At 50.4% G+C, this 12,685-nt stretch overlaps 1 protein-coding gene across 3 annotated transcripts in view; it reads right to left on the reverse strand.

The window, feature by feature from the left end:
• Window positions 1-2,453: 2,453 nt before the first annotated feature.
• Window positions 2,454-12,685, reverse strand: part of IGSF3 (immunoglobulin superfamily member 3) — a 185,352-nt gene continuing 175,120 nt past the window's right edge. For all 3 annotated transcript variants that reach the window (XM_074997989.1, XM_074997972.1, XM_074997982.1), the window contains 2 exons: window positions 8,777-9,208; window positions 2,454-5,339 (listed from right to left, as the gene is read on the reverse strand). In XM_074997989.1, the coding sequence (XP_074854090.1) occupies window positions 5,089-5,339; window positions 8,777-9,208 (683 nt within the window). In that variant the 3' untranslated portion in view covers window positions 2,454-5,088. The remainder of the gene's footprint in view (window positions 5,340-8,776; window positions 9,209-12,685) is intronic.

Genomic DNA, 12,685 nt, shown 5'->3' on the forward strand with positions numbered 1-12,685 from the left:
AGATGTGGAAAACAATCAGCAACCAGGCAACCTAGACTTCAGTCTCCCTACCCCTACCCTCTCTTCCATCCCACTCAAAAAACCTCAGGAGACATGAGTAGGCCTGGTTGGAAAAAGCTACAGGTTGAACCTCTCTAATCCTGCACGCTCTCGTCCGGCAACATCCATTATCCAGCATGATTTTAGTTAGCCAGATGACCACTTATCATGGATGTGGCCAAGTTTCCTGTGGTTCCATAAAGTTTGTTTCCAGCCACCAGTCCTGGCTCTCAGTGTTCTGTGCTGTTAGTTAGCTGTAATTTACCCCTAAATGTCTTCTGAGAGCCCAGTGAGCAGTGGAAGTGTTGGTAATGCTGCTTGACAATACTGACCTCCCATGGGTCAGCAAATTCTCTTGTTTGGCATTGGTCAGGTCCCGAGGACACTGGACGGGAGAGGTTCATGACCATTTTTAATTGAAAAAAAAAAGGGGGGTTTTGGTAAATGTGATTTTTTTTAAAACCAAAGAGAAAAAAAATGTACAGTAAGTTTTGTTGAAATTGGAACAAAACCGTAGTTTAACCTCCCACCCTAGCCCCCCTTTTGCCAACAAAATAAAATCAAAAGCAAGCATCTCAACCAATGTGATTTTTTTCCCTCAGAACATGTTATTTTGGTCAGACATTTCTGACAAAAATACCTGTCTCTCCCCGCTCCTTTTTTTTTTTAAATTAAAAACTTGGTCGAGTCTTGAGTGTTTTAAAGGAAAGCAGCAGCACTAGGACTGTGGCGCAGATCTTGTTGGGCACATCCACAGCATTCAAGGAAGAAGTAGGTTTCTAAGGCCAGAGTGTGCGCTCTGGGTGCTGTCAAAGAGATAAGGCCTAGAACTCCCAAATGGTTCTCTGCTACACACCGCCTGGCTGCTTCCCACATAGACTGTGCTCCTTGCATTTCAGTTTGAGCTGCAGAGAGAGGCCCAAATGGGCTGACTAGATGTCTGGATTTTATAGGGATGGTCCTGATACTTGGGGCTTTTTCTTATCTAGGGACCTATAACCCTTCACCCCCAGCCTGATTTTCCACACTGGCTGGCTGGTCACCCTTGGCCCAACCCATGGGGAGAAACCCCACCCACCTGCACATGGCCATCCTTCTGCAGACATGCTGGCCCTGGTTTAGCACATACCATGCACTCCCCTCTCCTGCGTGGTGTGTCCATTTAGGCTAACTTGGGGAAAGAGGGTGAGGGAGGGAAGAGGAACCTCTAGAAAACGTGATCCTTAAATCTGTGCCACCCGAAGACCAGGAGTCTGGACAAAGTGGCTTTACAAAAGGGGGGCCAGATCCTGGCACTGTCAATAAAAATGGGTTTACAACTGCATTGCCACCCAAGGTCTTTCAGAGAATGCACACAACTGAGAACCAAGGAAATGGGCGGCTCCTACATGTTTCAAGCTTGAATCTGTAGGATTACATTCTAAGGCAATTTCTGCACCAAGCAGCTCCCCAAGCAAGCCAGAGCAAGTTATTCTGCCACCTCATCGTGACTGTGCACATTGGAACCCAGAATGAGAGCCCAGCTGTGTCAGCAGAAAACCAGCATTCACCTGGAAGCCAGCAGCTCTAGAAGGCTCTCGGAAACCAACAGAAGCCTTTCTTCTGACATCCTGATAGTTATTAATTGGAGATACAAATCTCCCGGAACTGGAAGGGACCTTGGGAGGTCATCTAGTTCAGTCCCCTGCCCTCTTGGCAGGACCAAGCAACATCCCGGACACCTATTTGCTCCAATCTCTTAATGGCCTCCTCAAGGACTGAGCTCACAATGCTGGGTTTAGTAGGCCAATACTCAAACCACTGAGCTATCCCTCCACCATGTGGGAGAGAGGAAGGGCATGGTGTGCTCTGAACCAGGGCCTTCGTGTCTGCAGAAGGATGACCACGTACAGGTAGGTGGGGTCTCGCCCCAAGGGTTGGGCCTAGCGTGACCAGCCCGCCAGTGTGGGAAAATCAGTTGCCAGCCTCTTGGCTGCTGATTGCCTATTTTCCACCCTAAACTCTGACCAGAGCCTGGTTGGAACCCAAAAGCCTCATCTCACCTCACTTGGCTACAGCAGCTAATCTCAGGTGCCAGGCAGAAGTTACCTCTTGGCCAGCAGCACACGAGGGCATGTGAATGACAGAGTAAAATAAAAGCACGTTGAAAGCCTGTATCTCACAAAACCAGCAACAAGCATTCATCACGATTTCAACACAGTTTACTACAGCTCTCAGGTGTGTTGTATAAAACATGTTTAGTGCAACATAGTACAAAGCTCTTAAAAAAAAATCCCAAACAGTTTTCCACATCATGCATGGACTGGTTTTTCTCTTTGCTTCGTGGCTCATCACAGAAAGTTAAAGCAGAGAAAAAGTTGTTTGAAAAACTGTCACGAAAAGAGTTGTTGGAGGAAGAGTCTGCTTTTTGTAAAAAAAAAAAAAAAAAAGTGAGGCTGGGCAATTTGTTGCCAGCATAATTGATAAGTCATATTCCCGGTAAAATGCGTAACCACAAAATGCTGCTTAAAGAGAAATCCCATCTTATGGCCCTCAAGAATGCATCTGCTGAAGAGAGCAGTGCCATGGAATGGAATGTTCCTGGCCACTGGAGGTCACTGTGGAACAGCTTTTCATGGGAAAATGGAAGCAATGCCAGTCAGAAAGGATATTGTAGAGAAACGGAGAGGTTACTGGATCAATACAGCAGAATTCCAACCCACAGCTGAGCAGCAATGTTCTCTTAGGTCAGGAAAGGCTCCTTTTGCTGTCTTTTTTTTCCTTTTAAAACCAAAATGAGTTGCACTTCCTGCCCTGAAGCAGTAGGTACAGGAGATTTTACATTTTGAAACAGTACTCACTGGCTTTGGGGCTACTTTTTTTTTTGGTTGGTTGGTTCTTCATATCCATTCACTTTTCAATCCTCCCTTTTGAGCAGACCCTTACTATATTAAAGGGGAGAAGTGGTGTATAAATGAAAATTAAAGAGCAATATTTTACACACACGGGCTGCTGAGCAATAACAATCTGACGGAGGGAGACTTCGACACAGTATGAGTGAAATGGAACACACAAACTCCTTCCTTGAAAGGAAAGAGATGTCTTAAAACAAACGTTAGATGCACTTTCCCTCTGATGGAGTGACATTTTAGTACACGTGTTTAACACAGATGTCCCCACCCTCACCCCTCTCTGATCTACGGAGAAATTACACAGGGCGTAGATTTCTATGCGGGGTTTTCACCTGCACGGAGGCATCAGAGTATCATGGCTTAACTGACTAGCCCCACAGAGTTCTCTGAGCAGGGCAGCTCTACAGTGGACCAGCTAGACCCTTCTCTTTTGAGGAAGGATGGTCCATCCTATTGCCTTGGAAAGGGCAGAGGCTACAGGAATGGGCCCTCACAGACATACAGGGGCGGGGATACACAATGTGCAGTACATCCCCACTTGGATTCAGCCGCTCCACAAAAGAGAAACTGCCCGGTTTGCCCGGAAGACATGGAGGAAGACACTGAAAGGCTATTTTAGGCCATCACTTCCCTGCTCCTTCGTGAGCCACGCTGAGACTGTGTTAGAGAGGAGGCAATTTCTGACATACAATGTGCCCGGGGTACTTGGCTTATTGGGTAGCGGAGTTTGGCTGCCCTGATTATACAGAGCCCCCATTCGGTTTCTAACAGCTCTGTCTTTCACAGAAAGAACAGCATTTCCCGCCCCAGTACTTGCTTACAATAAAGACCAGGTGACTGGGGGCGGGGGGCGTTGCGGGGAAGAGGGTTGTTCTCCTAGAGAAATAAAGCCAACACAAAAGAAAATGGCACACAAACAAGAGAAGAGGGAGGGTATTCGTTTCTCTCCAGAGGGCACAGAAGCACCTGGGGAGCAAATCTCTCCTGCAGCCACCTTGTCTGCTTTTAACTCACATTGGTAATTAGTGCAACTCATTGGGAAATGCAATGAAACCTGGGCATTAATTCCACGCTCCCATTGCCCAGAGTGGCTGTATCGCACCACCCTGGCAGAACCATTCCAATGTAACAAATTCCACCCAGCAGAGCCTCCCCTTTCCCTGGTTCCTTAAAGTCACTACTTTGGTCATGCTAGCGAGGTTGGAGCCAGTCATTTGGTGCTGTGTGACAGGTGCGCGCAGCAGTCCAGTCTCAACCATGCTGCTTCGGAGACACTGGCAGCCTGGGTTACTAAAACCAGGGCTGGGGTGGGGAGGCTTTTGTTCCTGGTAGGCTGGAAGGACTGTGTGGGAAGCTTTCTCCGGCTAGTAGCAGGGCCAGTGCGTTTCATGCGTCCCAGGCACACATAGTCCTTTGAAGCAAAGTGGGCTGCATTAGTCCTGACTGCAAGTGGCCTGCGCATCCAGCCCTGTCCAAGACGACACCTTCAAATGAAGCCGCGCGTACACAGGAAATCCTCACAGAAAGGAGAAACATTTGGGACGTAAAAGGAGATGAGCCAGCTTCATCTTCAAGGTGGACCTTGACGAAACTCACCTGTCCTCGGGGCCACGCTTCTGTTCACTTCAGGACAGTGAGCAGCCAACTCAATTCGCCTTCAGGGAAGACTTTGCTCACTACAGCATTGAAGTCCAAGGACAGCAAACAAAATCTACTTCAGGAAATAAACAGGCGTACTCCAAAAAGAGCCCCAGGACACCCAAACCAGAGTGCTGGGTGAAACTCCTCTAGGACGGTGCGACAGGGAGGGGAACACTACAGTCTTTGGGAGACAAAAGCTTAGCCCAAAGGACAACAACAGATGAGAAGAAAATGAACCCGAGAGGAAAATCCACTATGTACAGCAAGCATGTGAACTGTCCGTCCGTCTCTGGACTCGTTTTGTTACCACAGGTGCTTGAGGAAGACTCAGACCCTCCAATCCCCAGGGACGGGGAACTCCAAAAGGCTTGGCCATGGAGCTGAGGAACAGACGCTGAAACAAACAAAACAAGAACATGAAAACCACTTTGTTCCTTTGGACTCCAGGTGTGTCTTTGCGCGCTCTCTCTCTCTCTCTCTCTCTCTCAATTTGTGGTTCCATCAGGGCCTCTCCCCTTTAGTCTATTGTTCCCGGGTGGATGCTGAGGACAGGCGGCTCCAGGCAGGTTGGAGAGTAGTTGAGATGTGGCTCTTTGATCCACAGCAAAGGAACCCCATTTTTGCCCTCTGAGTTCTTGCTGGAGTTTCTGCTCTTGAACCGCACCAGCAGGATGGTGATGATCAGGATGCCGAAGATGGGGAAGGGGTAGAAGAACACGAAGTAGAAGAGGGCATCATTGGAGCAGATGATGGACTGCAGAGTGGAACCTGAAAGCAGAGATGGGGAAGGAAAAAGAGCCCCAAAACACACTAAGCAATGAACCTTAGCCAACGAGACAGTCGTAACAGACTACCATGGAGATGGCGGAGGGGGACCGGGGGACCGTCATCATGGGCTGAGTGGATTTTCAAATCTCCCTTCCCCAGAAGGGTGCTCTTTCCCTGCAATAAATCTCAGCTAGAGGGGTTTGTTTTCCATGCCTGAAACTTACTCCTTTATTTTAAAACTAATTCTTCTCTGTACTCAGGAGGATGGCTGTCCCCTCACTCCTTATTATTGCAAAACAAGAAAGGGTGACTTTCAGTATGACTGTGAAATGAATTCTATAAAACATGCAACTGCCCTATCCAAATGGTTGGGAGCCCTCTATGCTGCACCATAACAAGACCACACCAACTGACCATCCCTCAAGAGAGTTACAGCTGCAGTCTGTAGTAGGAGTGGGACCTCAAGTGTGGTCTGTACCTGGGCATGAAGGTTCCTTAAGGCTGTAGCTTAAGTGCCCAACACTCAGGGTCTGGTTTACATTACTTATTTGAAATTATGTGGCTCCACATTGTAAAGCAGAGGGGCTTTTCTTGGTCTTTTACCCTTATGCTGGGCTGAGCAGGGGGCAGTCACTGACTGAATGGAATACACAGGACTGGGAATTTATTTGGAGACATGAATAAAGCAGTATAGGTTGAACCTCTTTAGTCCAGCAACCTCCGGACCTGACTGGTGCTGAATGAGGGAATTTGCTGGACCACGCACGGGAAATCAGTATTGTCTAGCGGCATTACCAACACTTCCACCGCTCACTGGGCCCTTAGAAGGCATTTAGGGGTAAATTACAGCTAAATAACAGCACATACACCGAGAGCCTGGACTGGTGGCTGGAAACAAACTTTACGGGACTATGGGAGACTTGGCCACATCCATAAGTGGACATGCAATGAACGAAAATCCTGCTGGACCATGGATATTTCTGGACCAGAGTGCTGGACTACAGAGGTTCAACCTGTAGAGCCAACATTAATTATTCATCTTAAATCAGGTCTCAAAAAGTTATGAGATTTTTAAAATTATAGCTTTTCTGTGTTTCTTTGCCTGCTGGTGTCTCAGGCTTCAGGGTGAGGTCAGGCCATATTTGACTCCTGTGCGGCAACCATTGAAACCAAGAAACTTTGTTTGACACGAAAACCAAGGTTTGTCACCTAACCCCATGACTCTGGTATCCGGGGCTCCAAGAAAAACAGCAAACATTGCCAGACTCATCAACACACAGCAGCGGCTCAGGGAAAGTTTCCCTTTTATTCTGTCCTCCAGAATAAAGTAGCTGAAGTTTGCAACTTTCCTTGGGAGGACTCGTACTCTTTATGATCGCGGAACCATAAGGCGCCTCCGAGTTTGTGGGTGATGGGGTTTGGTTGAAAGGAGACAATGGTAACTCTGCTCTCTCCAGCTCCCCTCCCAAAGGTTGCACTGAGCTACCTTCCAGACAGGGCTCGGATCCTGTTCTACCACCTATTCTGGAAGTGTTTTCCATTTAAAGCCTCAATGAAACATAAGATCCAATTTCTGGAGGTTCCTGGTATGAGTCACACACACGGCTGGCTGCATCGCTTTGTCTTGCGTGGCAGGCAGAGATGAAGGGATAATGTGCAGACACAGCACAGCACACAATCCAACTGGCTCACACAGTAACTAGTCTGGTATCCTTAGCTCTGATGCAGCGGTACGATTTGGTGCTTGAGGGGGTGGTTTACCCAGAGCAGAGCTTTTGTGTGTATTTATGCCCCATGTTTTCTGTGCCATGGTGACAGCAAACCTCCTCACAAGGAAACAGAGGGGTTGGGCAAGGGAGACAGACCTCAAAGAGTGGTGCAGCTACAACTTACACATGAATTTATGTCCCTTATTTGAAGAGACAGACGTGAAATCTTCTGACCCTGCCAGGGCTCCCTTGAATTTTTTCCATCCATGGGCAGAATAAATATTGTTATGTGCACCAAGGCATACGAGGATGTGCTCCACCAATAGAAATGCATGCTGCCAGCTACGGGTGCTCCGCTAATCAGCTGGGCGGTGGCCCAAGTGCTCAGCTTACAGGGAGCACTGCACCCTGGTCTCAGAGACACACTGTGGTTCTTTCCACCTACCATCTTTATCAGTCTAAAGGCACCTTGTTTACGTCCCCCTCCACAGGGAGCAGAAAGGATGCAGTGGCTCACTAGTATGACTGCTTAACACCCAGCCTCACTCGTGCCTCTAGCTCTGCGATCCATCCCCAGATCTCCAATGGGTGTGCCAACGGGGCCTCACTACGACACAGACTGGAACACTTCCAACTAAGATTCCCCACCCCTGGCTCCAGAATGGACCCCCACCAAGTAAGCCAGCAGGGAAACCAGAGAGGACAGCTGGTGTGCACAAAGGGCCCCTGAAATGCTATGGGTGACAAGGGAGCCATCTGCAGCTCCTAGCCCTGCAGAATGCACAGAATTTGCACCCAAAGCCACCTTCTGCACCTTCTCACCCTACGTGCTGGGAAAAGAAACTAGGAAGGCTGGAGAACAGGGCCCAGCACACTCCCTGGCTCTCAGAACAGCAGAGAGGCAAGCAGCACAGGTGCCAAACTCCTCAGCAGTTCCCAGCAAGTGTCTCCTGTGCACAGGGCAATGCAGCCTCTCGCTGGGCAGCTGACCCTCCGGAGGCTGGATTTCACCCTGCTGCATGGACCAGGGCTTGTCCTCCCTGGGAGCACCTGGGTCACTAGAGTTTGAGGAAGTGTCTCATCCTAGCCCCTGAGGGACATGAGTCTATATCACCTCATTTCAGGGCTTCTGGCTGTTGTCTCTCAGGGATGCGGGCTAGCGACGGACATAGCCTGCACTGCCTGGCCTCTCGCCGTGTTTGCTGGTCCGGGCTGTCAGCAGCTACAGTGCTCGTGAAAGGTGCCAGGGTTGAGTGCTCTGACCAACAAGCCCCTCTCCTTACCCTCCAGAAAGGAACAGCACCAGCCTTCTCAATAGCACTGGTGCCTCAACCCACCTTGGTCCTAACTGGAAGGAGCCACTTCTAAGAAGAACAGGGTAATTCGGTCTCCAAGGCCCTTTCAGTCCTTGGCCCTTCTGCCTTGATGGCCAACCAGAGGGGCAACTGGGGTCAACGGTGCCAGGAGTATATTATCATGTTGGACACATGCCCCCTAGGCCGAAAGGCACCAACTAAAGACCCAGGGGACACCAGACAGGAATGACTTTGGGTCCCTGCTCATCGGAACCTAACACAGAGGCAAAGGCTCCAGGCCCCATTACTAGTGCCCTTGAAAGATCCCAGGGAAGGAAAGCATTAGCTTAGATACATTGACGGCCATTTCTCGGCCATTTCTCTCCAGTGTCCCCTGCCCCGCCACCCCGCTGGAGCCTCCTGACGTTCTCACCTGTGTCCTGAATGTGAATAGTGACAGTGCCAGACTCCTCCTCAGCCAGCCTGTACCACACCCCCTTGGGGTCGGGCAGCCACTCCTCCACGCGGCACGAGTAGTTGCCAGCATCAGCAGTGCCTGCCTGCAGCACTGTCAGGCGGTAGAGCATGGACGAGAGCCTCTGGAAGCGCAGCCTGCCTTCAAAGCGGCCTGCCTCTGGGCCAAACACCGCATCTGGGCCCACGCTCAGCAAGGCCTCCCTCTCCTCCTCTTCCTCCGGGCCACGGCTCACGAGGCCTCCTCCGTCCTTCAGCCTCAGGTTGTACCAGGTCACAGCGAAGTGGGACTCATGGCTGGAGCGGGACAGAATGCTGCAGTCCAGCGGGAAGGGCTCCTTCTCGAGCACCGTGAGGTTGGAAGTGGCGGGATCCACCTGCAAGGTGGGATCTGACCATCCGGAAACATCGAGGAAGAAATGGGGAGAGAAAAAACAGAACAAGCGCTGGCTGAAAGAGCTAGCTCTTCCCAGCCCAGACAGACAGCCACCACCCGTACCACAGGAGCGGCTGAAACACAGTCCCCAGGCTAACCACAGCCTATCCATGGCCACAGCACCATTGCAAACATCCCCAGTGAACAATGCTCCTCCTTGGACAGCTGGTCAAATGGAAACTTCCCCATAGGACAGATAGGCCTTGCTTGTGCTACCCAGGAGGCAACCTCTCAGGAAGCGTGCCAGTGCATGGGCCGGGGCGAGCAAACTTTTTATGACAAGCCCCACTTTTCATCCCCGCAATTAGCTACCCACCCCTCCTCCCACCAAACTGTGGGAGGACCACAGGAAGGGATGCAGAGGATGTGCTCAGGAAGGGAATGGGATGCTTAGGAAGGGGGTGCTGGGGAGCTCCAGGGTGGTGCCTCAAAAGGGGAGGGGTGCTCAGGAAGGAGGACCCCGGGAAGGTATGTGGAGGACTCATGGGGTGCCCTGAAGGGGGAGCGGTGCCTGGGGGGATGTCTCAAAGGGAGGACCCCAGGCGCTCAGCTGCATCACTACTGCCACCTCAGCGGCACTGCCCTTGCTGCACTGATGACCACTTGGTGCAGCTGCAGACCAGAGAGGTGGTGGCCCTGGGCTGCGTTGTGTTGAGGGGCAGCAGTGGCACCAGGCTGAAAGTGGCTCTACACTCCCCAGCCCCAGGCAGCAAGCAGCACTTGCTCCACACCAGCATCTTGGTGGTGGGGCAGGGGGTCCCGGACATCAGCGTGACACAGGCTGTTGGGACCAATGCGGCCACCTTACAGAGCTGGGAACTTGCTGGGTGCCCCTGCCGCCTGGCTTAGGGCCTCTGCACTTTCTGACTAGACCAGTGTCCACTGTGACGGGGGTGGGGTGGGGTAGGGTGCCATTCCCATTGGTCACTGTGCTCCCTTGGCAACAGCAGCAGCGGAGATCACTGGCGTGGTGGGGGAGGAAGCAGAAGGCGGGGGCAGTAGAAGCTGCAAGGGTGGCGGAGGCCGATCGCGCTGTGCCCCCCCTTACAAAATGTCACCCCACCCCCTTTGTGCACCACTGGCATAGACAGTGGCACAGAAAAACTCTGACACCCTCGTAATTACATTAGATGCACAAAAAAGCCCCCAGAGAACTCCCAGTTCCAGGCCTCCTACAGTCACTCACATGGTATGTGTTAAAGAACAACACTGCTCCATCATTCATGTTGCAAATCATTTTACATGATAAGCCTAATTTTTATTCATAGCTCTAAAATTTACAAAAGCCACCCTCATACTCTGGCTGCAATACTGACACGTCTGATCTTGGGTCAACATTGACTTTTCTCTGAAATAGTACAAAGCCAATGGACTACTTCATGATGCGGCCCCAAAGCAGAGGTGTTAAATACAGTTCCAAGAGTCTCAGGGTTGTGGGATTTCTTGTTTTTACTGTTTGCTGCAAAAGGGGCAAAAAGCAAAGGCGAGAGAGAGAGAGAGAGAGTGTGCAAGCGAGAGAGAAAACAAGCTTCATCAACTCCTCTAGCTGAGAACCAGGGTCCAGGACCTAAATTTAGTTGATTAAAAATCTCATTTCAAGAGCAATTAACATGTGATTTCATAACATCGGGGAATGTGGGCTCTGGAGAACCTGTTACAGCACCTCAAAGAGCTGGTGAAGATCTTTGCTTCTGTTCACAGATTTGAGAATGACACTACTAGCCCTGTTCCTTGTACAGACTCAGTTCAGAGCAGACCCGTTGCTGGCTGGGGAGGGGGCAGTTGCCCCCAGGTCCCTTTGAAATGCCACAGCAGTGTTGCTCCAGCTGTGCGTGGCTTTGAGCCAATGGGGGCTGCAGAGTCCCAGTGCTGCGATCTGGGTGGTGCCAGACCTATTCTTGGCCCTGTCCCTTTTGGGGCTCGGTGCTCCCCCCAGCCCACCACCTTGCCCCAGGGACTGTGGTGGCCGTCGGTGCTCCTCGCTCAGAGTGCTACCAGCTACAAGGGAATCTGTCAATGGAAAAAACAATTTCTCCTCAAAAACCTGGCAGGAGGGTCCCCTTGCAGACCTCAGCAGATCTAAAAGGAAGCAGGACTTCTCCTTGGAGCTCCTCCCACCCAAAAAACACACCTCTACATCCCACTCTGCTTTTCGACCTTCTAGGCCACCTCAGTTCCATTTACAGGAGTGCTGCCCCCGCGCAGACCTTTTGAAGCTACTTTGGCTGGCTCCTGGGTTCAGGGGGCTAATTTTGGGATGGGAAGCCTATTAAGAGCTGTGTGGGTATCTTCATTGACCCTATGAAGTTCAGCATGGGGACCTTAGGATGAGCAGCCCTAGGCTCAAGGGGTCAGAGAAGCCACTCAGACTCCTAAAGCTCACACAATGGGAGACCGGTGGAATAGGGAAGAACATCTCTGCTTGCCTGCAATCCCCTGCGTGGACAATGGTGAGACTGCTGAAGCAGGAGGGACTTTTCTCCTTTATTCTACCCCTGCATTTCACTTGCCCCACTTCCTGCAGGCACTAAGCAATAATGTGTGTGGCTCTCCTCCTACAGCCTTTGATAGCAGTGCAGCCTCCATCCTGAGAGCCTAAAGAGGTTTGGAAAAATTGGACTTTTTGTTTGGGTCCCTGAGGTCTGCAGAATCAGAACTTCTCTCTGAAGGACAGCAGGGGACGTTTTCAACTAGCAGGATCCCCCCTCCCTACGCCTCTTAAGCATTACTGGATATGGGTCTCCTCAGGAACTTTTTAGCAGTTCTTAGGTTTTTCAGATGTTCCTAAGGAAACTCCCATGTAAGAATCTTCACGCAGGTTACGTAAGACTGCATGTATTTGTCAGGGGGTTGAGTTCATGTCCTTCAAGGAGGTCACAGGAGGACCTGGAGAAGACATGCCTTGACATTCTTGATAGTTCTAAGATAAAGCACAAGCAGGGCAAATCCAGGCCTCCCTATAAAGAAGCAAATACAGGACAAGCAAAAGTGCAGTTTTCCTCCTTTTTGCAAGTTATCTACCAGGTAACTTCAGACTATGGTCAGTGAGTATTATTCCAATTGCCCACTACTACTGCTTCCCAAATATAAGAGCAAAGAGTCTCTTATGGAAGAATGATTCACATGCTACATTTGGAGCTTTTTCCAGCCATTTTTGAGTTACTAGGAGGTAAAATCAATTTTGGATGCACAAATCCAGCTACAAGAATTGGGTAGCTGGAGTTGACTTCTCTAAAATCAATTTTTATCACGGTCCACACAACAGGTGGTCAATGGGAAAAACTCTCCCACTGACGTCCCTTGCTCCTGATTAGGGGCAGGAATACTGGCACTAACTAAGATGCCCTGTAAATTGCATTTAGCACGTCCCTACTAGGTGCAGTAAATCAAACTCTGGAATATCGACAGACGTGGGCCAACTGTCCCTGTAGT

The sequence above is a fragment of the Carettochelys insculpta genome, chromosome 1 (genome assembly GCF_033958435.1).
Source record: "Carettochelys insculpta isolate YL-2023 chromosome 1, ASM3395843v1, whole genome shotgun sequence".
Classification (NCBI taxonomy): domain Eukaryota; kingdom Metazoa; phylum Chordata; order Testudines; family Carettochelyidae; genus Carettochelys; species Carettochelys insculpta.